Genomic DNA, 25375 nt, shown 5'->3' on the forward strand with positions numbered 1-25375 from the left:
CTCCCTCCTTCATTCCCTCCTTCATTCCCTCCTTCATTCCCTCCTTCTCTCCCTCCTTCATTCCACCTTCATTCCCTCCTTCCCTCCCTCCTTCCTTCCTTCCCCCATTCCCTCCTTCCCTCCCTCATTCCTTCCCTCCTTGATTCCCTCCTTCATTCCCTCCTTCCCTCCCTCCTTCCTTCCCTCCTTCATTCCCTCCTTCTCTCCCTCCTTCATTTCCTCCTTCCCTCCCTCCTTCATTCCCTCCTTCTCTCCCTCCTTCATTCCCTCCTTCTCTCCCTCCTTCCCTCCCTCCTTCCTTCCCTCCTTCCTTCCCTCCTTCCCTCCCTCCTTCCTTCCTTCCTTCCTTCCCTCCTTCCTTCCCTCCTTCCTTCCCTCCTTCCTTCCCTCCTTCATTCCCTCCTTCGCTCCCTCCTTCATTCCCTCCTTCGCTCCCTCCTTCATTCCCTCCTTCTCCCTCCTTCTCTCCCTCCTCATTCCCTCCTTCTCTCCCTCCTTCTCTCCCTCCTTCTCTCCCTCCTTCATTCCCTCCTTCCCTCCCTCCTTCCCTCCCTCCTTCCCTCCCTCCTTCATTCCCTCCTTCTCTCCCTCCTTCATCCCTCCTTCCCTCCCTCCTTCCTTACTTCATTCCCTCCTTCATTCCCTCCTCTCCTCCCTCCTTCCCTCCCTCCTTCATTCCCTCCTTCATTCCCTCCTTCTCTCCTTCCTTCATTCCCTCCTTCCCTCCCTCCTTCCCTCCCTCCTTCCCTCCCTCCTTCATTCCCTCCTTCATTCCCTCCTTCTCTCCCTCCTTCATTCCCTCCTTCCCTCCCTCCTTCCTTACTTCATTCCCTCCTTCATTCCCTCCTCTCCTCCCTCCTTCCCTCCCTCCTTCATTCCCTCCTTCTCTCCTTCCTTCATTCCCTCCTTCCCTCCCTCCTTCCCTCCTTCATTCCTTCCTTCCCTCCCTCCTTCCCTCCCTCCTTCATTCCCTCCTTCCCTCCCTCCTTCATTCCCTCCTTCGCTCCCTCCTTCATTCCCTCCTTCGCGCCCTCCTTCATTTCCTCCTTCTCTCCCTCCTTCATTCCCTCCTTCATTCCCTCCTTCCTTCCTTCCTTCCTTCATTCCCTCCTTCATTCCCCCCTTCCCTCCTTGATTCCCTCCTTCCTTCCCTCCTTCCCTCCCTCCTTCCTTCCCTCCTTCATTCCCTCCTTCTCTCCCTCCTTCATTCCCTCCCTCCTTCATTCCCTCCTTCTCTCCCTCCTTAATTCCCTCCTTCCCTCCCTCCTTCCCTCCCTCCTTTCTTCCCTCCTTCCTTCCTTCCTTCCTTCCTTCATTCCCTCCTTCCTTCCCTCCTTCATTCCCTCCTTCGCTCCCTCCTTCATTCCCTCCTTCATTCCCTCCTTCTCTCCCTCCTTCATTCCCTCCTTCATTCCCTCCTTCCCTCCCTCCTTCATTCCCTCCTTCTCTCCCTCCTTCATTCCCTCCTTCCTTCCTTCCTTCCTTCCTTCCTTCCTTCCTTCCTTCATTCCCTCCTTCCTTCCCTCCTTCATTCCCTCCTTCCCTCCCTCCTTCCTTCCTTCCTTCCTTCCTTCCTTCCTTCCTTCCTTCCTTCCTTCCCTCCTTCCTTCCTTCCTTCCCTCCCTCCTTCCCTCCTTCGCTCCCTCCTTCATTCCCTCCTTCTCTCCCTCCTTAATTCCCTCCTTCCCTCCCTCCTTTCTTCCCTCCTTCCTTCCTTCCTTCCTTCCTTCATTCCCTCCTTCCTTCCCTCCTTCATTCCCTCCTTCGCTCCCTCCTTCATTCCCTCCTTCTCTCCCTCCTTCATTCCCTCCTTCATTCCCTCCTTCCCTCCCTCCTTCATTCCCTCCTTCTCTCCCTCCTTCATTCCCTCCTTCCTTCCTTCCTTCCTTCCTTCCTTCCTTCCTTCCTTCATTCCCTCCTTCCTTCCCTCCTTCATTCCCTCCTTCCCTCCCTCCTTCCTTCCTTCCTTCCTTCCTTCCTTCATTCCCTCCTTCCTTCCCTCCTTCATTCCCTCCTTCCCTCCCTCCTTCCCTCCTTCGCTCCCTCCTTCATTCCCTCCTTCTCTCCCTCCTTCATTCCCTCCTTCCTTCCTTCCTTCATTCCCTCCTTCCCTCCCTCCTTCCTTCCCTCCTTCATTCCCTCCTTCGCTCCCTCCTTCATTCCTTCCTTCATTCCCTCCTTCATTCCCTCCTTCTCTCCCTCCTTCTCTCCCTCCTTCCTTCCTTCCTTCCCTCCCTCCTTCCTTCCTTCATTCCCTCCTTCCTTCCCTCCTTCATTCCCTCCTTCCCTCCCTCCTTCCCTCCTTCGCTCCCTCCTTCATTCCCTCCTTCCCTCCCTCCTTCCTTCCTTCCTTCCTTCCCTCCCTCCTTCCTTCCTTCCTTCCTTCCTTCCTTCATTCCCTCCTTCCTTCCCTCCTTCATTCCCTCCTTCCCTCCCTCCTTCCCTCCTTCGCTCCCTCCTTCATTCCCTCCTTCGCTCCCTCCTTCATTCCCTCCTTCCCTCCCTCCTTCCCTCCCTCCTTCCCTCCCTCCTTCATTCCCTCCTTCATTCCCTCCTTCATTCCCTCCTTCATTCCCTCCTTCATTCCCTCCTTCATTCCCTCCTTCATTCCCTCCTTCATTCCCTCCTTCATTCCCTCCTTCATTCCCTCCTTCTCTCCCTCCTTCATTCCCTCCTTCTCTCCCTCCTTCATTCCCTCCTTCCCTCCCTCCTTCATTCCTTCCTTCATTCCCTCCTTCCCTCCCTCCTTCCTTCCCTCCTTCATTCCTTCCTTCCTTCCTTCCTTCCTTCCTTCCTTCCTTCCTTCCTTCCTTCCTTCCTTCCTTCCTTCCTTCCTTCCCTCCTTCCTTCCTTCCTTCCTTCCTTCCTTCCTTCCTTCTTCCCTTCCCTTCCCTTCCCTTCCCTCCTTCCCCGATCACACTGACAGGCGCATGGCTGAGGATTTTTGTAGTAGAGGTGGGTGGAGCCTGATGGGGAACTGAAAAGCTACTTCCTCAGGTTCTGCCCACCCAGTGACAATTCATTTCCCAAATATTTCAGTAATGACATCATCTATATTACCGTTTACATTTAGCTTTGAGCTAAACAAGACTGGGGATACAACTCTGTGCAGGAAGTTGTCACATACATGACTGTTTCATAGCACAGGCCCCACTATGGTACTCGTGTGCCTCTATAGAGCTGGTGCTAATTACCGCCAGTTTCCTCATTTTAGAACTGGCGGTCATTCTCTGGCAATTGGTCACTGCCACAGCGGCAGGTTCTTAACATAGCGATAGTGGGAACTACCTGAATTTGCAGCAGAAATCTGTAATGTTACCGACACCGACACAAATGCTTAAGGAAAATACTGCCAGAAATGTGTCATTAGACCTATTTTGAATCCTCCATTATCTGTCTCAAAAATATGATATAAAATTCATTTGGGTACAGTGTTGCATAAGTGAGTAATTGTCCGTATCACAATCCTGAAAACTTGCCTGGTAATGAATGGGGTACAATATGCCGGTCCTGAAGTTGTTATTAAACATTACTGGCTTGGTAATGTGTGTCTTTTACATCTGCATGGATTTTGGTTTTAAAGTGGATACAAACCCAATTATTCAAATTTCATGTAATTTCAAAAGCCATTTTTAATATTCTCATATCTACAGCTTTTATTTAAATAACACCTGGTGCTCCTGCCATAAAAGTCCTGGTTCAGGCACTGCTGGTCATAGAGTGACAACAGTAGTGATACTGCATTGTCACCCTGTCACATGGGCTACTGATAGAAATTACACATCAACACGCATTATGAAGGCACAGACCACTGTTGTCACCATAAGGAAAGCCACCCTGTGAAATGCAGTGGTCATTGGAGTACATGCATATAGAAATAAAGTGTCTGCAAAGAGGCTGCAGAAGATCAGCATCACTGAGATGGAACAAGAATGAAAAAAGGTAAATGCCAATTATTAAGGATGCACTGGGGTTGATTTACCAAAACTGGAGTGTGCAAAATCTGGTGTAGCTGTGCAGGGTAGCCAATCAGCTTCTAACTTTAGCTTGTTCAATTAGGCTTTGACAATATAATCTGGAAGCTGATTGGTTTCTATGCACAACTACACCAGAATTTACACTCTCCAGTCTTAGTAAATCAACCCCACTGTGCTTTAAAGCGGTAGTAAACCGCTGGGTAAAAGTTTTTTTTTTTTTTTACCTGAAAGTTTAAGGCATAATGTGCTAGTATGCATCACATACTAGCACATTATGTGAAATGTACCTGAAAACAAAGCATTCCAGAGATGCACTGAAACCGCTGGAGGCCGCTTCCATCTTCACCCGTCTTCTATCCGGATCTGCGGACTCTAGCTGTGTGATTGGCCAGAGCCCGGATGATATCACTCCAGCACATGCGCGGAGGAGCCACTGTTTATGGCACAGGAGCCACCCGGGCCGTTCCTTCAGAAAGCATGCACCAAAGACATCATCGGTTGCATATACAGTAAATATCTCCTAAACGATGCACATTTAGGAGATATTTACAGTACCTATAGGTAAGTCATATTATAGGCTTACTTATAGGTACAGGTCAGAGATGGAAGTTTATTCCCACTTTAACAAACTAAATTTCATTGTTAGGGATAATGCCATTGACTGTAAAGGGATCTACAAATTTTTTGTAAAAGAGCAGTTTGCTATAAATAATCCTACCAGTATATAATAGTGTTTTAATGTATGCCCAGCCATATTTTCTCATGACATAAACTGATTCTACTTTATTATTTGCAGTGCCACAAAATAGTTGTGCTTTCCTGGTCCTTCTCACATTATAAGTCCATGACTTGTTGAAAACAATGCTCTCCCTGTGTGGCTGATATCCTAATCCACAGTTAAGGGTTCTATGGGCTGCCATTGCTGAACTAGCCTGATTAAAATGCCGGTTTCCTGGCTGTCATGTTGATGATTTGGCTTCAGTCAGCAACTAGGAACAGATATAGATATCAGGATCTCTGACTTTTCTCCAGTTATAATTTCCTGCATGCTTGTTCCAGGTCAGAGATTCAGAAACCAGCACTTTGAAAATGATCACCGGTGTCAGTCCCCATAATATTCTCATGTCTGGTGTACTTTAATCAGCAAATAAAACTACTGATCCACTAAGAGCGCCATCTAATGACAAATCTACACATTTATCTACATATAATAACAAAAACATGACAGAGCAAAGCATACACTGACAAAAACCCATAATATATGCCCACCAAGCACATACTGTACATTATCTCTAATGACCAAATTGGCATTGCAAAGGAAAGAAAATAAACAAAGTCTTACTCAGATTTCTGTACAAGGTGGTATTACATTCACAATCTCCTAATGAGTTGCAATATTCATCTGTAGCACATTTTGTCTCACAGAAAGGAAAAGCTGCAGAAGACAAAGCAGAAAAATATCTTATAAATGACAAATCCTAAATGGTCAGACTCAGAAAGTTCACTCCGAACTGATATGAAAATACTTACTTGAGCAACAGGACTGATTTTTATTGTAGAATAGGCCATCTGGACAGCATAACACAGGGTTAGGGCAATCAATACCTGGAGTTGGGACACAGTTCAGAAGGGGATCACTACATGAACATCCATTGTCAGGAGTACAGCTCCCAGAACATGAGGTACAAAATGTCAGATCCCTGTACGTAGCTGGGAAGAGAAGAAAAAGAAGATGTCAGAAACCAGGAACTTTTGTAGTTAGTCAGTTTTCAGATCAAGTCACATGACTAAAAAACATCTGCAATATCTTTAGAACTGCAAAAAGTATTTGTAAAACTGGCCATAAACTTTTGCAAACAGTTGAAAAAAAAACTTCTTTCTCAACAGGAGTATTAAAAGAGAAGTATGAGTTTCCTTTTATTTTGCTTAATCCTAATCCTTATGAGCTGTTTGTATCTACAAATCTTTCCTGCCCTCTGAAAAGCGCACCCTTTCTGTTAAAATAGAGTTTATTACCTGTAGGAGGGGTACAGACTTTCCTGGAGTGTCATCCCGACAATAAGAGTCTGGATCCGCCCCCCTCCTTTCTCTTCTCTCTGATGATGTCGGCTTTCTGCTCATTCCAGAGACTTCACACAACACACAGAGCTGCTCCCCTCCCTCCCTCCTCCCTGTTGTAGGCAGACCGATCTCAGCTCACACCACAAACCTCTGATAGTAGCAGCAGACTTTAGTGACTGTAGAAGTCATCGCTCTTTATATTACATTCTACATTCCTGGTAAAGTTACAATTCAAGGCATACATTTCAAAGTAAAATGCAACACTGGCTTTTATTAGATATCTCACTTTAGATTTAGAGGGCAGGGAGTTCTCAGCCTTCCTCTCCCCTACAGCACTGCTACCGGTATGTACTGAAAAGATATGCTCTCTATATATTACATTGTACACATGTGCACTGCTGAAAAATGTGTTCATTTTCGTTTTTCAGGTCATTCGTTATGATCGAAATTCGTTATTTCAAATAAATCCCAAAATTCAAAAATTCGAACATGAGAAAATCCGAAAATTCGGAAGTCCAAACACTCGAAAATTCTAAAATAAGGATGAAAATGCGAAAATTCAAAAATCCGAAAATTTGAAAATCCGAAAACTCCAAAAATCCAAAATAATAACTAACTAACTAATAACAACTAACTAATAAATTATAGGTATTGTAATTTCCTTTAGAATTTGGCTGTTAGTGAACGTAACAAATACGAATTTATCTGAAGTTAAGAATTATCTGAAATAACGAATGCTGCATCTAAACAAATGGAACATAACAAATTAATAATAATGAATAATAATAATAATAATAAAGTTTTTATTATTTATTATTATTCATTTGTTATGTTCTATTTGTTTAGATGCGGCATTTGTTATTTTGGATAATTCGTAACTTTGGATACATTTGTATTCGTTACGTTCACTAACAGCCAAATTTGAAAGGAAATTCCAATACCTATAATTTATTAGTTAGCAATAGTTATTGTTATTTAGTTTAATTATTATTTATGATTTATGAATTTTCAGGCTTTTGAATTTTCTGATTTTCTTTTGGACTTCTGAATTTCCGAAATTTTTGTTTTCGGAAAAATTTGTTAAACAGGTTTTCGTTAATTCGAACATTAACGAATTTGTCGAATTTTGTCGAAAAACAAATTCTCAAGGCAATGTATTGCACACGTCTATCACATTGTGTTCATTCACAAAACAGAATGTCACAGCAAACAGGGGCTGATATTTACATGTCTTTCCTTATAAATGAACGCAGTGGGATGTTTAGGAAACATTTCCCGTATTGGGTCAGAGGATCGCTGAGCTTGACATATGTTGGCTGACATTCCCAGGGGATGGACTGAGATAGTTGGAGATCAAAGCCCATGGGAGAGGGAGAGGAAAGCTGCAGAGGGGAGAATATACAAACTGGAGGGAAAGCGCAGCCAAGAACACAAGACCAGCAGAGTTACCGGAGGTGAGTAGACTGCAGGAGATGGAGGCGCGTGAAAAGTGCGCTTGCTCTAGCTGGCAGCTGGGTGTGTATCTGATCACCAAGCATGGCCACATGTCCAAGAGAGGGAAGCACTGAAAGAGGGAATGTATTGCTGGAGATGTTTCCACCCCCTTTAAACTTTTAAACAGAGAAAGAACTGTCACAGACGACTTCCCGATAGTTCAAATGCCTGTACCTAACAAATGAAAAGACATGAAAGCATTAGGGTAGAATGTACTGCTTATTTGTTTTCCCCATACTTCCAGTGGCGGCCCATCCACAAGGGGCGCAGGGGCGCTGCCCCCCTAATCTGGATGCATGGATTCCAATATTTTTTAATTAAAGCACATGATTAGAGCCTGAGGCTCTAATTGGCTTCAGAAAAGGGTAGGCCGGGGCTCCCTGAGCCCACCCAGTTGTGTGACAATAGCAAATTAATATTTGCTATTGTCTTCCTGATTCTCCTCCTGGCCAATCAGGAAGCAGGTCCTGGGACCCGATTGGCCAAGGAGTCTTAGGACTCCAGGCCAATCATGTCTCTGGACCCACTTCCTGTTCGGCCGGATGGAGAAGCAACGGCCTTGTCCCTCCTAAGGTTAGGAGGTCTCTGATCGACACCTTCCCGTCCATCTCCCGCAGGGAAATCCCCTATCACTTATCAGATTCACACTAAGCCTATCCCTCACCTTTGACTTTCCCCAAAAAATGGGCTGCCTCTTTAATTACAGGTATGAAATGTTTTGGCAGTGACCCTGTTCTGACAGGGTCACTTTAGGTCCCTGACCACTGATCCTAATATTATTTGTACTACCCCTTCCTGCCCCCTCAGATGAGCGGTTACATGTGAACAGTGGAGGCACCAGCCATTGATTTGTACAGAGTAAGGCCTCATGCACACCAGACGCTGTTAAACGCGCATTCAGAGGCAGTTGGACACTTTTTTCAACTGCTCCTGAACTCAGTGTTATCCTATGTGTCCATGTACACAGTCTTGTTTTTTGGCGTTTTTAGGTAGTTGTGTTTAACCTCGTTTTTCAAGAAGCAAAAAAAATGGGTTCAGACGCGAAAATTTTCCACGTTTCAGACGCCAAACGCCGGTAACGCGTTTAGCCGCTTTTGCATTTATAAGTGTTTTTAAAGGAACCCTATTTTTTGGACCAGAAAACAGAGAAATATGATGGTAAACTGCAGCAGAGAATGACATTTTGTGACCCGACTTTGAGGCCCCATATCTCGAGCCCACTTGGTGCTAAGAACCCCAAATTTGGTGTGCAAACACAGTGAAACCAGCACTACAACATATCCAAATTTAGGGCTCCAAAGTCGGGTCACAAAATGTCAAGCACTTTTCTGCAGCAGAGAATGACATTTTGCAACCCGACTTTGGGGCCCCGTATCTCGGGGCCACTTGGTGCTAGGAACCCCAGCTTTGGATATGTAGAGTTAGTTCCACTGTGTTAGTACACCAAATTTTGGGTTCCTAGCACTAAGTGGCCCTGAGATACGGGCCCCAAAGTTGGATCGCAAAATGTCATTCTCTGCTCTACAGGCGCTTCTAGACACAAACGCGGTAAAACGCGGCAAAACAGGCGTTTCTAAACGCCAGTTTCAACTTTTAAAAACATGTGTTCAGCAGAGTTTGCACCGGTGTCTCGTGTGCATGAAGCCTAAACATTCGACAGTTGCAGATGGAAGGAAGCATTTATAACCACAGGCAAGAATCTACTGATTCTTGCTGGCAGCTGCCCCTGGCTACTGCTTTTCAACTGTCTGAATGTACTCTTACAGACACTGCACTTGTGACATGGAGGATTGGTGCATATGGTAAAGAAATGATATATTGTATCACTTTGGTAAAAAGAAACAAAAGAACCTGAGATTTATCTGCACTTTCAAAGGAGACATTAAAGTGGTTGTAAACCCACGAAAAAAAACAAAACCCTCAGGACAAAGGCATAATGAGCTGGTATGCATAGCATACCAGCTCATTATGAAATACTTACCTTAGATCGAAGCCCCCATAGTGGTCCCGCCACACTGCTCTGGCTGGGGACATGTCGTGAGCCGTGATTACGGCACACAGCTGGTAACGGCACAACAGCTGAAGAAACGTCGCGCTCGGTCCGTTTCTTCAGTGCGCGTGTGCCGATGACGTAGGCACATACTGATACAGTGGATATCTCCTAAACGCTGCAGGTTTAGGAGGTATCCACGGTAGCTACAGGTAAGCCTGAGAGCCGGTTCACACGGGGGCGACTTGTCAGGTGACCTAGCCGCCTGACAAGTCGCCTCCCGTTCTGTACAATGGAACCGTTCTAATCGGAGCGACGCAAGTCACTCCGACTTAGAAGAAAGGTTCCTGTACTACTTTGGGGGCGACTTGCATAGACTTCTATACAGAAGTCGTCTTGCAAGTCGCCGCGGCAGTCCTGTGCAGGTCGCCTCGGTGAGGCGACCTGCAAGTCGTGCCGCTTCTAATGTGAACCGGCGCTTATTATAGCCTTACGTGTAGTCAAAAGGGTTTACAACAACTTTAAGGCTCCGTTCACATCTCTACGTTCCGAATTGCGTTGCCAGTTAATTTTAAAAACACCTCAAATGCAGCATGATTTTCCCGGGCGACAGACGTGGTAAAAACGTGCGAACAGAATCGCGGGATGCCGTTTTCCAAAAGAAATACAGGAGCTTCTTTTGGGAGACTATTTGCGTGTTTTTACAACGATTGTTGCCCCCATACGCGGAGATGTGTATGGAGCCTAATGGATTGATTTACTAAAGCTAGATAGTGCAAAATTGGGTGCAGTAGTGCATGGTAGCCAATCAGCTTCAAACTTCAGCTTGTTCAATTAACCACTTACGGACCGCCCGTCGTCATCTTACGTCACTAGTTTGAAGAGGAATATCGTCATAACCCAGGTATCCTCTTCTTCATAAAAGTGGTCTCTGTGGCGGATTCACCACGAGATCACTTTTATCGGCAGCGGGAGAGGGGCCCCCTCTCGCCGCGCTCCGGTGCCCTCCGCCGCTTATCGGAGCCATCGGTAGCGGCGGAGGCAATCGCATCATCTTGCTGGCTTGCTATGGAGACGAGTGAGGGGAAGATGGGTCTCCACCCGTCTCCATATCATTGCAGGGGAGAAGCAACGCCAAAATGTAGCTTTTAAAGGGACTTTTTTTTTTTTTTCAAATGACAATTTTTTTATTTGTATTCTTTTTGCATTTTAGTGTAAATATGAAATCTGAGGTCTTTTTGACCCCAGGTCTCATATTTAAGAGGTCCTGTCATGCTTTTTTTCTATTACAAGGGATGTTTACATCCCTTGTAATAGGAATAAAAGTGACACAATTTTTTTTTAAAGAACAGCATAAAAATAAAAGGTAAGGAAAAAAAAGTTTAAACGTGCCCCGTCCCACCGAGATGTGGGCGCTACTGAGAGTGAGTAGCGCCCACATACAAAAATGATGTTAAAACCACCCATGTGAGGCATTGCCGCGATCGGTAGAGCGAGAGCAATAATTCTAGCCCTAGACCTCCTCTGTAACTCAAAACATGCAACCTGCAGAATTTTTTAAACGTCGCCTATGGAGATTTTTAAGGGTAAAAGTTTGCCATTTCACGAGCGGGCGTAATTTTGAAGCGTGACATGTTGGGTATCAATTTACTCGGCGTAACATTATTTTTCACAATATAAAAAAAAAATTGGACTAACTTTATTGTTGTCTTATTTTTTTATTCAAAAAAGTGTATTTTTTCTAAAAAAAAGTGCGCCTGTAAGACTGCTGCGCAAATACGGTGTGAAAGAAAGTATTGCAACGACCGCCATTTTATTCTCTAGGGTGTTAGAACCCCCAAACATTATATATTTTTTTCTAAGCAATTTTCTAGCAAAAAAAAAACTGTTTTTAAACAACAAATCTCAGAAAGAAGCTCGGTCCTTAAATTAATTGTAAGGCTTCGTTTTTTATTTTTTTAAATAACAAACATAATATATTTACCTCCACTGTGCAGTACGTTTTGCAAAGAGTAACCCCGATCCTCCACTTCTGGGGTCCCCCGGCGGCGCTGGTAGACACGAATGCCGGCCTCAGCCCTACCCCCCGGGTCTCATCTCACAATCTACAATGATCATAGTACAGGCACCCACACCATGCACATAGTGCCCATCACAGTGCCACACCATGCACACAGTGCCCATCACAGTGCCACACCATGCACACGGTGCCCATCACAGTGCCATGAAACCACGTGGTTGCACATTGTAGAAAATCTGCAGCATGTTGCATTGTAATCTATATTACAGTTTCTAACAAACAGAACATACTTCCAGAGCCTGCCTGCCCCCCCCCCCCCTTCTTTCTCAGGAAAAACTGCTATCCAAAAAGAGGCTATGAAGACAGGAGGAGATCTGTGAAGGAGAGAAGGGATGGGGGCAGTTAGAATGAACAGTAGGCATGGCTGTGTAGAAGAGAAGGACAACGTTTTCAGGAAATCGGAGGCCCCCCATGCAGAATTCACATATAAGGAAAGAAGGTTGTCCCTGAAGAACAGGAAGAAGCTTATTGTTTGGCTTTGATTAGACTTTCTAATCAGCTATACAGAAAATGAATAATGTCAAAGATAAAGATATTTTACATATAATTAATAGAAACATTTTAATTTTTGCCTGGACTTCCACTTTAATGCACAGAATGAAAAACCATGAGACTTTACAATCCTTTTATAGATTGAGTATTGATTTCTGGTTGTTCATTTTCTAGGATATGAGATTGCTTGATTTGGCTGTCTAAGACCTTGACGGCCATGAATTGTTGGAATCAAAATTGAAATAGTGATAAATAATGATTGCCAGGTGAGAATAGGGGTAATCGCTGATGTAAAAGTGTTTTTTTTTGTATGCATATTTGAGACATTTGGGGAGAAGATGTAGCTATCTAGCGATTCCCAGAGTGGAGGAGCTGCGCTTTTTTAGTGAAGCAATTCTGTTTTTGTGTTGAGTATTTTGTACTTTAATGCTTTAAGCCGCCCATAGATGGTTCAATGTTCTCCGCTGAACCGGCCGAGTTTCAAACTATTTATGGGCAGGCTGAATGTACCCATCCATCCATCGATCGACTTGGGCATAACCAGCATGTCAGATTCTCAGAATGCGATTATTGCCAGCCACTATAATCATCACTGTGTTCTCCCTGCAGGGTCTGTTCCCCCTCCGCCAGCAAAACACTGATTGTGTTGATGGGGAATCGACTGTGGTTGCAGAAAATAAATTTGCACCATCTATAGCCTGTCTAAGTGATTGAGTTGATGAATAAGTGCTGATGCTGATTATTATTAACAGTCTGGCTATGAACAGTCAAACATCATCATCTAAAAATCTGTGTCTAATTTGTAATATTTAATCATTTAATGTTAAGACTTATCATGCAGTTTCCTGTATTTTTAAAACATGGAGTGTACTTACAGTTTGTAGGATCTATGCACTGAGCACCTAGAAATTGGCAAAAAAGAAGGAAGAGTCAAAGGCTGTATTCTAAAGTGATATATACAATAAACTATATATAAATAAGTGTGTGTGTGTGCTTGTGTATATATATATATATATATATATATATATATATATATATATATATATATATATATATATATATATATATATATATATTAGGGATGAGCTTCGTGTTCGAGTCGAACCCATGTTCGACTCGAACATCGGCTGTTCGATCGTTCGCCGAATTGCGAACGTTATGGGCCGTTCGCGCTAAATTCGTGTGGCGCGTCACGGCCCATAATTCACTGCGGCATCGCAGTGCATTGCTGGCTGATGATTGGCCAAGCATGCACTATGACCCGCATGCTTGGCCAATCACAGCGCTGTCAGTAGAGAGAGCTGTAATTGGCCAAAGCCAGGGTGGCTTTGGCCAATTATGGCTCAGGGGATTTAGTACACACCCCACACTATATAAGGCCGCCTGCACGGCGGCCCTGTGTAGTGTGTGTTCCGGTGTGCTGAGAGATAGAGAGAGAGAGAGACAGTGTCATTTGATTTGAGTTAGATAGATTAGGCAGAACAGTCAGTCAGTTAGCTGCACTTACAGTGTATTGTGTATATATATGCATCCCAGGTGTTGCATATATATATATATATACACTGTATTCAGTTTAGCTAGATCCGTTCCTGTTATCTTCTATCTAGACTATTTACATTTAATGCAGTGCGTCCTGCTCACAGTGTTCAGCTAGATCCGTTCCTGCTATTTACATTTAGTGCAGTGCGTCCTGCTCACAGTGTTCAGCTAGATCCGTTCCTGTTATCTTCTAGACTATTTACATTTAGTGCAGTGCGTCCTGCTCACAGTGTTCAGCTAGATCCGTTCCTGCAATTTACATTTAGTGCAGTGCGTCCTGCTCACAGTGTTCAGCTAGATCCGTTCCTGCTATTTACATTTAGTGCAGTGCGTCCTGCTCACAGTGTTCAGCTAGATCCGTTCCTGTTATCTTCTAGACTATTTACATTTAGTGCAGTGCGTCCTGCTCACAGTGTTCAGCTAGATCCGTTCCTGCAATTTACATTTAGTGCAGTGCGTCCTGCTCACAGTGTTCAGCTAGATCCGTTCCTGCTATTTACATTTAGTGCAGTGCGTCCTGCTCACAGTGTTCAGCTAGATCCGTTCCTGCTATTTACATTTAGTGCAGTGCGTCCTGCTCACAGTGTTCAGCTAGATCCGTTCCTGCTATTTACATTTAGTGCAGTGCGTCCTGCTCACAGTGTTCAGCTAGATCCGTTCCTGCTATTTACATTTAGTGCAGTGCGTCCTGCGCACAGTGTTCAGCTAGAGCCGTTCCTGCTATTTACATTTAGTCCAGTGCGTCCTGCTCACAGTGTTCAGCTAGATCCGTTCCTGTTATCTTCTAGACTATTTACATTTAGTGCAGTGCGTCCTGCTCACAGTGTTCAGCTAGATCCGTTCCTGTTATCTTCTAGACTATTTACATTTAGTGCAGTGCGTCCTGCTCACAGTGTTCAGCTAGATCCGTTCCTGCTATTTACATTTAGTGCAGTGCGTCCTGCTCACAGTGTTCAGCTAGATCCGTTCCTGTTAAATTCCTACTGACCGGCAGGCTTGTCTGGTTACAGTATATAAAGCTACCTGAAGAAAATTACAGGTGTTCTATTTGATCCTATTAGTACCACGGTCAGGCAGCTAGACTATTTACATTTAGTACAGTGCGTCCTGCTCACAGTGTTCAGCTAGATCCGTTCCTGTTATCTTCCTACTGACAGGCAGGCTTGTCTGGTTACAGTATATAAAGCTACCTGAAGAAAATTACAGGTGTTCTATTTGATCCTATTAGTACCACGGTCAGGCAGCTAGACTATTTACATTTAGTACAGTGCGTCCTGCTCACAGTGTACAGCTAGATCCGTTCCTGTTATCTTCCTACTGACAGGCAGGCTTGTCTGGTTACAGTATATAAAGCTACCTGAAGAAAATTACAGGTGTTCTATTTGATCCTATTAGTACCACGGTCAGGCAGCTAGACTATTTACATTTAGTACAGTGCGTCCTGCTCACAGTGTACAGCTAGATTCGTTCCTGTTATCTTCCTACCGACAGGCAGGCTTGTCTGGTTACAGTATATAAAGCTACTTGAAGAAAATTACAGGTGTTCTATCCCAGCTTAGTGCAGCTACAGGCCATTAGTATGTCTGGAAGGCCAAGAAGGAGAGGCAGACAGTCACAAGCCAATAAGAGAGGGCAAGCAGGCTCTGTGTCTAGTGCTGGTCGTGGAGACGGTGCATCCTCATCAGCACGTGGCCATGGGACACGCTTGGCCTTTTTTTCGGCAGCTGGCCATGTTGAGCCGCAACATGCGGAAGACTTGGTCGAGTGGATGACCAAGCCGTCCTCATCCTCCTCATCCTCTCTCACCCATGCCCAGGGTGCTTTGTCTGGCAAAGCAGCGGCCTCTTCCCTCAGCTCAATGTCATCAGTGACTCCTTCCCTAGCTCCACCATGTCCTCATGAGGATTCCCTCGAACTGTTTGACCACAGTGTTGGGTACATGCTCCAGGAGGATGCCCAGCGTTTGGAAGGCTCTGATGACGATACTGAGCTCGATGAAGGCAGTAACATGAGCGCGGACAGAGGGGGTGCCCAAGAAGGACAGCAATCTGGCAGTCATGCTCCCCCTGCTGCAGCATACTGCCAGGTTTGCTCCAGTGATGAGGAGGGAGGGGATGATGAGGTCACTGACTCAACGTGGGTGCCTGATAGGAGAGAGGAGGAGGAGGAGGAGGAGGAGGAGGCGGCAGCACATCACCAACGAGGCAGGATGCCCTCCAGGGGCCAGCCTAAGGGCAGCACATTGACTGCATCACACCCCAAAGCTCCACATGTGCAGGGCGCTGCAGTCTCTGCGCGTTATTCAAAAAGTTCTTTGGTGTGGGCCTTTTTTGAGACGAGTGCATCAGATCGCACCGCTGCTATTTGCAACATATGTCTCAAGCGTATCTCGCGTGGCCAAAATATCTCCCGCTTGGGTACCACATGCTTGACCAGACATATGTTGACCTGCCATGCAGTTCGTTGGCAAGCGTATCTAAAAGACCCACACCAAAGAACAAAGAGGATCTCTCCTTGCTCCTCATCAGCTGAGATTTCCAACCCCACTAGACCTTCAGTCCTCTCTGAGACCTGCAGTGAGAGGAATGAAGGTGTAGAATTAGGTGTGTCACAACCAAGTACTTGTGGGCAATCTGCTTTTGGTACACCGACGTCAGATTGTACCAGGCAAATTTCCCTGCCCCAGCTGCTGCACCGCCGAAAGAAGTTTGCTCCCAGCCATCCACATGCCCAGCGGTTGAATGCTAGCTTGGCAAAATTGCTAGCACTTCAACTGCTGCCTTTTCAGTTGGTAGACTCTGCCCCCTTCCGTGAGTTTGTGGAATGTGCGGTTCCTCAGTGGCAGGTACCCAAACGCCACTTTTTCTCACGGAAGGCGATTCCGGCTCTCTACCGGCATGTGGAAGGCAATGTCCATGCCTCACTGGACAGGGCGGTCAGCGGTAAGGTGCATATTACCGCTGACTCATGGTCCAGCAGGCATGGACAGGGACGTTACCTAAGTTTCACGGCGCATTGGGTGACTCTGCTGGCAGCTGGGAAGGATGCAGGACAAGGTGCAGTAGTGTTGGAGGTTGTTCCGCCACCACGCCTCCAAAATGCTGATTGTGACACACCTCTCTCCTCCACCCCCTCCTCTTCTTCTTCCTCCATGGCCTCTTCCTCGGAACCAGCGGTGCTCCGTAGGCGTTCAAGGGGCTACGCAAGTACGCAGGCCAAAAGATGCCATGCGGTGCTTGAGCTGGTGTGCTTGGGGGACAGGAGCCACACTGGGGCAGAGGTTCTGTCAGCTCTGCAGGGGCAGGTTCAGAGGTGGTTGACGCCACGCCAACTTAAGGCAGGAATGGTGGTTTGCGACAATGGCACCAACCTCCTCTCTGCCCTCCGACAGGGACAAATGACCCATGTGCCCTGTTTGGCTCACGTCCTTAACTTGGTGGTGCAGCGGTTCTTGGGCAGGTACCCGGGCTTACAGGATGTCCTGAGGCAGGCCAGGAAAGTCTGTGTGCATTTCCGCCGGTCATATAATGCCAGTGCTCGGCTGACGGACCTCCAAAAGGAGTTTAACCTGCCCAAGAACCGCCTAATCTGTGACATGCCCACCAGGTGGAACTCAACGTTGGCCATGCTGCAGCGGCTGCACACGCAGCAGAGGGCCATCAATGAGTACCTGTGCGACTATGGCACCAGGACAGGGTCAGGGGAGCTTGGTTTTTTTTCCCCACGCCAGTGGGCCATGATCAGGGATGCATGCACTGTCCTGTCACCATTCGAGGAGGCCACGAGGATGGTGAGCAGTGACAGTGCATGCATCAGTGACACTGTCCCCCTTGTCCACCTGTTGGAGCACACGCTGCGTGGAATAATGGACAGGGCACTTGAGGCAGAACAGAGGCAGGAAGAGGAGGACTTCCTTAGCTCTCAAGGCCCCCTTTATCCAGACAGTGTTCCTGCGTGCCCGCCGATCACACAGGAAGAGGACGAGGAGGAAGAGGAGGAGGAGGAAGATTGTGTCAGTATGGAGGTGGAGCCTGGCACTCAGCATCAGCAGCAGTCTTTAAGGGATCAGTCCCAAGAAACACATGGACTTGTACGTGGCTGGGAGGAGGTGGCTGCGGACCATGTCGTTCTTAGTGACCCAGAGGACTCCGGACCGAATGCCTCAGCAAACCTACGCTGCATGGCCTCCCTGATCCTGCAAAGCCTGCGTAAGGATCCTCGTATTCGTGGTATCAAGGAGAAGGACCAATACTGGCTGGCAACCCTCCTTGATCCACGTTACAAGGGTAAGGTTGCGGACCTTATCTTGCCATCGCAGAGGGAGCAGAGGATGAAACATCTTCGGGAGGCCTTGCAGAAAGGTCTGTGCAACGCGTTCCCAGAGACTGGGAGGTTACAAACTCCTGTTTCTGGACAACGTGTTGCTGAGGCTTCGGTCAGTCAAAGAAGGAGCGGTGGAGAAGGTGGCCGTCTGACCGATGCGTTCAGACAATTTTTTGGTCCGCAGCCCCAAGGTATGATCGGTTCCAGCAACCATCGCCAGCGTCTGTTTTACATGGTGCAGGAATACCTAGGGGCAAGATCAGACTTGGACACCTTTCCCACCGAAAATCCTCTGGGTTACTGGGTCTTGAGGATGGATCACTGGCCAGAGCTTGCACAGTATGCAATTGAGCTACTGGCCTGTCCTGCATCCAGCGTTCTTTCGGAACGCACATTCAGTGCTGCTGGAGGCGTGGTAACCGATCACAGGGTGCGTCTGTCCACCGACTCGGTCGATCGGCTGACCTTCATAAAAATGAATGAGTCTTGGATCACCACCAGCTACCAAGCACCTGATGCTGATGTAACCGAATAATTTTTTTTGAAATCTCAGATCCCTTCAAAGACTGCCTATGCTGATGCTGAGTGACTATCCCTGAGTAATTATCCTCTTCCTCCTCAATCATCACGCTGATAGCTTGTAAGAACATTTTTGGTTCTGGGCGCCACCACCAGTGCCTAAGGCACAATTTTTCAGCCCCTGTTTAACAGGGGCGTGTAATTACAATTTTTGATGCAATACTTTGCAGCAGGGCTCGTTCCTGCGTTCCAACTAGAGTGTCTGTGAGGGGTTGCAGTGTTGTGGCACCAGCACCAGTGCCTAAGGCCCAATTTTTCTGCCCCTGTCTAACAGGGGCGTGTAATTACAATTTTTGAAGCAATAATTTGCAGCAGGGCTCGTTCCTGCGTTCCAACTAGAGTGTCTGTGAGGGGTTGCAGTGTTGTGGCACCAGCACCAGTGCCTAAGGCCTAATTTTTCAGCTCCTGTTCAACAGGGGCATGTAATTACAATTCTTGATCTAATATTTCACAGCAGGGCCCTGTGAGGGCTTACAGTGTTGTGGCCACAGCAACACCTAAGGCCCAAATTTCTGCTGAGTATATAGGGCAGGACCCTACTTTCAAACATCTAACTTACAAACGACTCCTACTTGTAAACGGAAGGAGACAACAGGAAGTGAGATGAAATCTACCCCTAGGAAGGGAAATTCTCTCCTGTAAGAGTTAATATGGGAAAACAAGTTCTCCTTTCCACTGATGCTTTCCAATCCTTGTTCCACAAAAAAACCCAAATTTTCAAAAAACATTTTTCATTGGGACAAAAAAGTGAGGTGAAATCTTCTGAAGAGGAGGAAAGACAGCAAAACAAATGTCACAGGGGTGATAACCCTTCCCTATGTTTTCCAAAAAGCTTAGAAAAGATTTTTTGGCTGGAGCTAAACACGTTAAAAATGTTCAAAATTACAAACAGATTCTACTTAACAACAAACCTACAGTCCCTGTCTTGTTTGCACCGCCTGTATACTGCTGTTCAGAGTATATAGGGCCTGGTGGCCCCACACCTTTCCTTATTTTAATTTGGGTGCGGGGTTCCCCTTAATATCCATACAAGACCCAAAGGGACTGGTAATGGACTGGGGGGTACCCATGCCGTTTGTCTCACTGATTTTCATCCATATTGCCATGACCCGACATGACATTAAACCCGCAAGCAGTTTTAAATGAGATTTTTTCCTTTAAAAATGACATTTGGTGCAGGGACTGTTCTAAACATGGGAAACACGCGTCACTTTACAGGCATACTATAGACACCCCCCAGGTACGATATTTAAAGGAATATTTCACTTTTTTTTTTTTACTTTAAGCATCATTAAAATCACTGCTCCCGAAAAAACGGCCGTTTTTAAAAGTTTTTTTTGCATTGATACATGTCCCCTGGGGTAGGACCCGGGTCCCCAAACCCTTTTTAGGACAATACCATGCAAATTAGCCTTTAAAATGAGCACTTTTGATTTCGAACGTTCGAGTCCCATAGACGTCAATGGGGTTCTAACGTTCGTGCGAACTTTCGGTCCGTTCGCGGGTTCTGGTGCGAACCGAACCGGGGGGTGTTCGGCTCATCCCTAATATATATATAGTATATGCACTAACACACACACACACACATTTCGTATATTTGTAGCTGTATATGTGAACTGTAAAATATCTGAATAAATAACATCTGGCATTGTTTTTTTTGTTTTCCTGTGATCTACATATAGTCAATCACAGTTCATTTAGAATTGGTATGTAATCTGTGTACAATCTGCCTTTCAGGTCCTTTGCATGTACATAATTCAATAAAATATCTCCCACATTTTCTTCTATACTCTAAAGCCGACCTGCAGGCTGAAGAAAAAACATTATGCCTCGTTTCCACTGAGTGGATCGGTTTGGTACGGTACGCTATTTTGAGTGTTTCCATTATGAAAGCGGCCCATACAACCGAACCGAACCGCACCATTCAGGGTCCTGCTTCAGATGTGGGGCCATAGAAAATGGTACGGTTCGGTTAGGGCGGAGCTACAATACATTCCACTGATTGGCAGACGTGTGATGCCATGCTAGGCATTTTTTCTAAACCCAGGTATGGCCCCTGTTGGTCCGGCTTGCAGTGGAAACGATCACCTGAATAGGCCGGACCATTCTAGGCCTTCCAAACTGTACCGACCCGAACCGATCCGCTCAGTGGAAACGAGGCATAACAGATTTCTCCATCCACACATGAATGAAGCTCCAGCGGCTGCCATAGTATTTTCACAGCCAGTTCCACCAGCTGTCAAAATATCTGGACAGCATCTACATCTGTTTGGATGCAATTGCTGTTCTGCTGACAGTTTTCCAACCAGCTTCTGAGGGATGTCATGTAGAAGGCGGCTGACAGGGCCAACCACTGATTGAATTTTGCCGCTTTATCGGGAACCAGCTGAAATCAGTGTATGGACAGCTTAAAGTGGAAGCGAAGTCTAACACTAACTATACTTGATTCGTCTTCCACCCTCATTCTAAGCCTATTCTGTGTATCCTGTAAATGATAGATCTGTATACTTACCTATGCTGAGGGTGCTCTGAGCCTGTCATATGATTGGGTCCCAGTGCCGACTTCAGTGAAGAAGAGAGATCGCCCACAACGGCTGCAGAGCCTGGGCAATGACGTCACCCATAGGCTTACTATGGGGCATCCGTAGTCCGCTGTCCCTCCTCTACACTGAAGGCGGCGCTGGCACCTGATCATGTGACTGCACTGGAGTGCCCTTAGAATAGGTAAGTATGCACATCTTTCCTTTAGATAGAATAGGCTTAGAATAGGGATGGGAGTAGATTTAAATATAGTTAGTATTTGACTGAACTTCCACTTTCACGGTGCTTTGAAAAAGTATTCATACCCCTTGACATTTTCCACATTTTGTCATGTTGCAGCCAAAAACGTAAATGTATTTTATTGGGATTTTATGTGATAGACCAACACAAAGTGGCACATAATTGTGAAGTGAAAGGAAAATGCTAAATGGTTTTCATTTTTTTTTACAAATAAATATGTGGAAAGTGTGGCGTGCATTTGTATTCAGCCCCCTTTACTCTGATACCCCTAACTAAAATCTAGTGGAACCAATTGCCTTCAGAAGTTACCTAATTAGTAAATAGAGTCCACCACTGTGTAATTTAATCTCAGTATGAATACAGCTGTTTTGCAAAGCCTTCAGAGGTTTGTTAGAGAACCTTAGTGAACAAACAGCATCATGAAGGTCAAGGAACACACCAGACAGGTCAGGGAGAAAGTTGTGGAGAAGTTTAAAGCAGGGTTAGATTATAAAAAATATCCCAAGCTTTGAACATCTCATGGAGCACTGTTCAATCCATCATCCAAAAATGGAAAGAGTATGGCACAACTGCAAACCTACCAAGACATGGCCGTCCACCTAAACTGACAGGCCAGGCAAGGAGAGCATTAATTAGAGAAGCAACCAAGAGGCCCATGGTAACTCTGGAGGAGCTGCAGAGATCCACAGCTCAGGTGGGAGAATCTGTCCACAGGACAACTATTAAGTCGTGCACTCCACAAATCTGCCCTTTATCGAAGAGTGGCAAGAAGAAAGCCATTGTTGAAAGAAAGCCATAAGAAGTTCAGTTTGCAGTTTGTAAGAAGCCATGTGGGCAGGGTCGGCCCAAGACATTGTGCTGCCTGGTACCAATAATTAAATGCTGCCCCCACCCCCAAAAAAAAAAAAAAAAAACACGCCCACCAAAATGCCCCCACATCCATTATTTTATATCAGGATAACTAAAGTGGACCTGTCATGGCTCTATACATGTCTATAGGAGTATAAAGTGGACCTGTCATGGCTCTATACATGTCTATAGGAGTATAAAGAGGACCTGTCATGGCTCTATACATGTCTATAGGAGTATAAAGAGGACCTGTTATGGTTGTTTACATGTATAGGAGTATAAAAAGGACCTGTTATGGCTCTATTCATGTATAGAGGAGTATAAAGAGGACCTGTCATGGCATTATATGTGTATATTTAAGTATAGAGAGGATCTGTCGTGGCTCTATACATGTAAAGGAGTATAAAGAGGACCTGTCATGGCACTATACGTGTATATACAAGTATAGAGAGGACCTGCCGTGGCTCTATACATGTAAAGGAGTATAAAGAGGACCTGTCATGGCACTATACATGTATATATAAGTATAAAGAGGACCTGTCATGGCTCTATACATGTAAAGGAGTATAAAGAGGACCTGTCATGGTTGTTTATATGTATAGGAGTATAAAGAGGACCTGTCATGGCTCTATACATGTATATATAAATATAAAGAGGACCTGTCATGGTTGTTTACATGTATAGGAGTATAAAGAGGACCTGTCATGGCACTATACATGTATATATAAGTATAAAGAGGACCTGTCATGGCACTATACATGTAAAGGAGTATAAAGATGACCTCTCATGGTTGTTTATATATATAGGAGTATAAAGAGGACCCGTCTGTCATCGCTCTATACATGTATGTAGGAGTATAAAGAGGACTTGTCTTGGCTCTATACATGTGTATAGGAGTGTAAAAGGACGTGTCATGGCTCAATACATGTATGTAGGAATATAAAAAGGACCTGTTATGGCTCTATTCATGTATAGGAGTATAAAGAGGACCGGTCATGGCATTATACATGTATATAGAAGTATAAAGAGGACCGGTTATGGCTCTATACTTGTATATAGGAGTAAACAATGACCTGTCAGGGCTCTATACATGTGTATAGGAGTGTAAAAGGACGTGTCATGGCTCAATACCTGTATGTAGGAATATAAAGAGGACCTGTCATGGCTCTATACATGTATGTAGGAGTATAAAGAGGACCTGTCATAGCTCTATACATGTATGTAGGAGTATAAAAAGACCTGTCAGGGCTGTATACATGTGTATATAGGAGTATAAAAGAACGTGTCATGGCTCAATACATGTATGTAGGAATATAAAGATGACCCGTCATGGTTGTATACATGTATCGGAGTATAAAGAGGACCTGTCATGGCTCTATACATGTATATAGGAGAATAAAGAGGACCTGTCATGGCTCTATACATGTATAAAGGAGTATAAAGAGGACCGATCATGGCTCTATACATGCATATAGGGGTAGAAAGAGAACCTGTCTAGGCTCTATACATGCATAGGAGTATAAAAAGGACCTATCATCGCTCTATACATATATGTAGGAGTATAAAGAGGACCTGTCATGGCTCTATACATGTATATAGGAGTATAAAAGGACCTGTGCGTGGCGGCAGCCGCGATGTCAGTGGGCCACCCGTGATCGATCCACAGAGAGCCAGAACGGGGATCTGTCAATGTAAACAGACAGATCCCCATTCTGACAGGGGAGGAGAGACAGAGCTGCTGTTCCTAGTGATTAAGAACAGAGATCTCTCTCCTCCTTCAGTCAGTCCCATCCCCCCCAGTTAGAAACACCTCCCAGGGAACACATTTAACCACAGTGCACAGTGAGGGCGGAACTGCAGTGATGCAGGGCAGGCGGTGAGAGATGATGTCATCTCTCTGCTCCCCCGCCCGCCAGTGTTCTGAGGAGAAAGGCCCCCTGTTGAATAATGCCCGCCCTGTACTGCGCTTGCGCAGTACAGACCAGCCAAAAGCCGCCGAACATTGGAAAAAGCTCCCAATGCGCATGGAAGTCTGCAAGGGGCGCTCTTGTTCATGATGGGAGCGTGTGAGGGGTGGATGGCAACAGAAGGGGGCGTATTATGTAATGATGGGCAGTGTTGCTAAGATGGGGGCGGAATATGTCACAAAGCTGAAACACATCTCCTAAGTAAATGTATCTCTGCTATTCTTCCTACACGAGTTAAGGGCAACATATGTAGGAAGAATAGCAGAGATATATTTGTTTAGGAGATGTGTTTGAGTGTCATGACAAATTCCGCCCCCATTTTAACAGCACTGCCCATCATTACTAAATAGCCCTATTGTGTTGCCATCCACCCTTCACACACTCCCATCATGAACAAGTCTGCCCCTTGCAGACTTGCACGAGCATCAGGAGCATTTGGCACTATGTCGGCTATAGTGCGCAGGAGCTGTCTACAGCTGATCATCAATTCGGATGTTTGGAGGCTTTCGGCGGCTCGCTATTGCGCAAGCACTGCACATGCGCAGTACCAGGTGGGCATTATTCGATAGGAGCATTTATCGACAAGACACCGGCCCGCTGATTGGCAAGCAAGCCCGCTCACCTGCCGACTGTCCCACCCGCTGACTGTTCCCCTGTTCTGCCCATACGCTCCTTTCACATCGGTGCCGGGCCCCTCACAGTGGGATCCAAAATGGGCAGAACGGGCTGGCTGGTGGGTGGCAATTTGCCGCCCCCCTAAAAGTGTCGCCTGGGACAATGGTACCATCGGGTCCCATGGTAGGGCCGGCCCTTTATGTGGGGGACACAGCAAACATGTGTAAGAAGGTGTTCTGGTCAGATGAGACCAAAATTTAACTTTTTGGCCTAAAAGCAGAAAGCTACATGTGGAAGAAAACTAACACTGCACATCACCCTGAACACGCCATCCCCACTGTTAAACATGGTGGTGACAGCATCATGTTGTGGGGATGCTTTTCTTCAGCAGAGACAGGGAAGCTGGTCAGAGTTCATGGGGAGATGGATGGAGCCAAACACAGGGCAATCTTGGTATGAAAACCTGTTAGTCTGCAAAAGACTTGAGACTGGGGCATAGGTTTGCCTTTCAGCAGGACAACAACCATAAACATACAGCCAGAGTTACAATGGAATGGTTTAGATCAAGTATATTCATGTATAGAATGGCCCAGTCAAAATCCAGACCTAAATCAAATTGAGAATCTGT

General features: G+C 45.8%; 1 protein-coding gene across 1 annotated transcript in view; it reads right to left on the bottom strand.

Annotated features, from left to right (window-relative positions):
- The window catches only part of LOC141128688 (uromodulin-like), a 66065-nt gene that overhangs the window by 38912 nt on the left and 1778 nt on the right, over positions 1 to 25375 (bottom strand). The window contains exons 2-4 of the mRNA XM_073616122.1: positions 12970 to 12996; positions 5508 to 5687; positions 5320 to 5412 (exon numbers count right to left, since the gene is read on the bottom strand). Coding sequence (XP_073472223.1) covers positions 5320 to 5412; positions 5508 to 5687; positions 12970 to 12996 — 300 coding nt within the window. The remainder of the gene's footprint in view (positions 1 to 5319; positions 5413 to 5507; positions 5688 to 12969; positions 12997 to 25375) is intronic.

Source organism: Aquarana catesbeiana, linkage group LG02, assembly GCF_042186555.1.
Source record: "Aquarana catesbeiana isolate 2022-GZ linkage group LG02, ASM4218655v1, whole genome shotgun sequence".
NCBI lineage: Eukaryota > Metazoa > Chordata > Amphibia > Anura > Ranidae > Aquarana > Aquarana catesbeiana.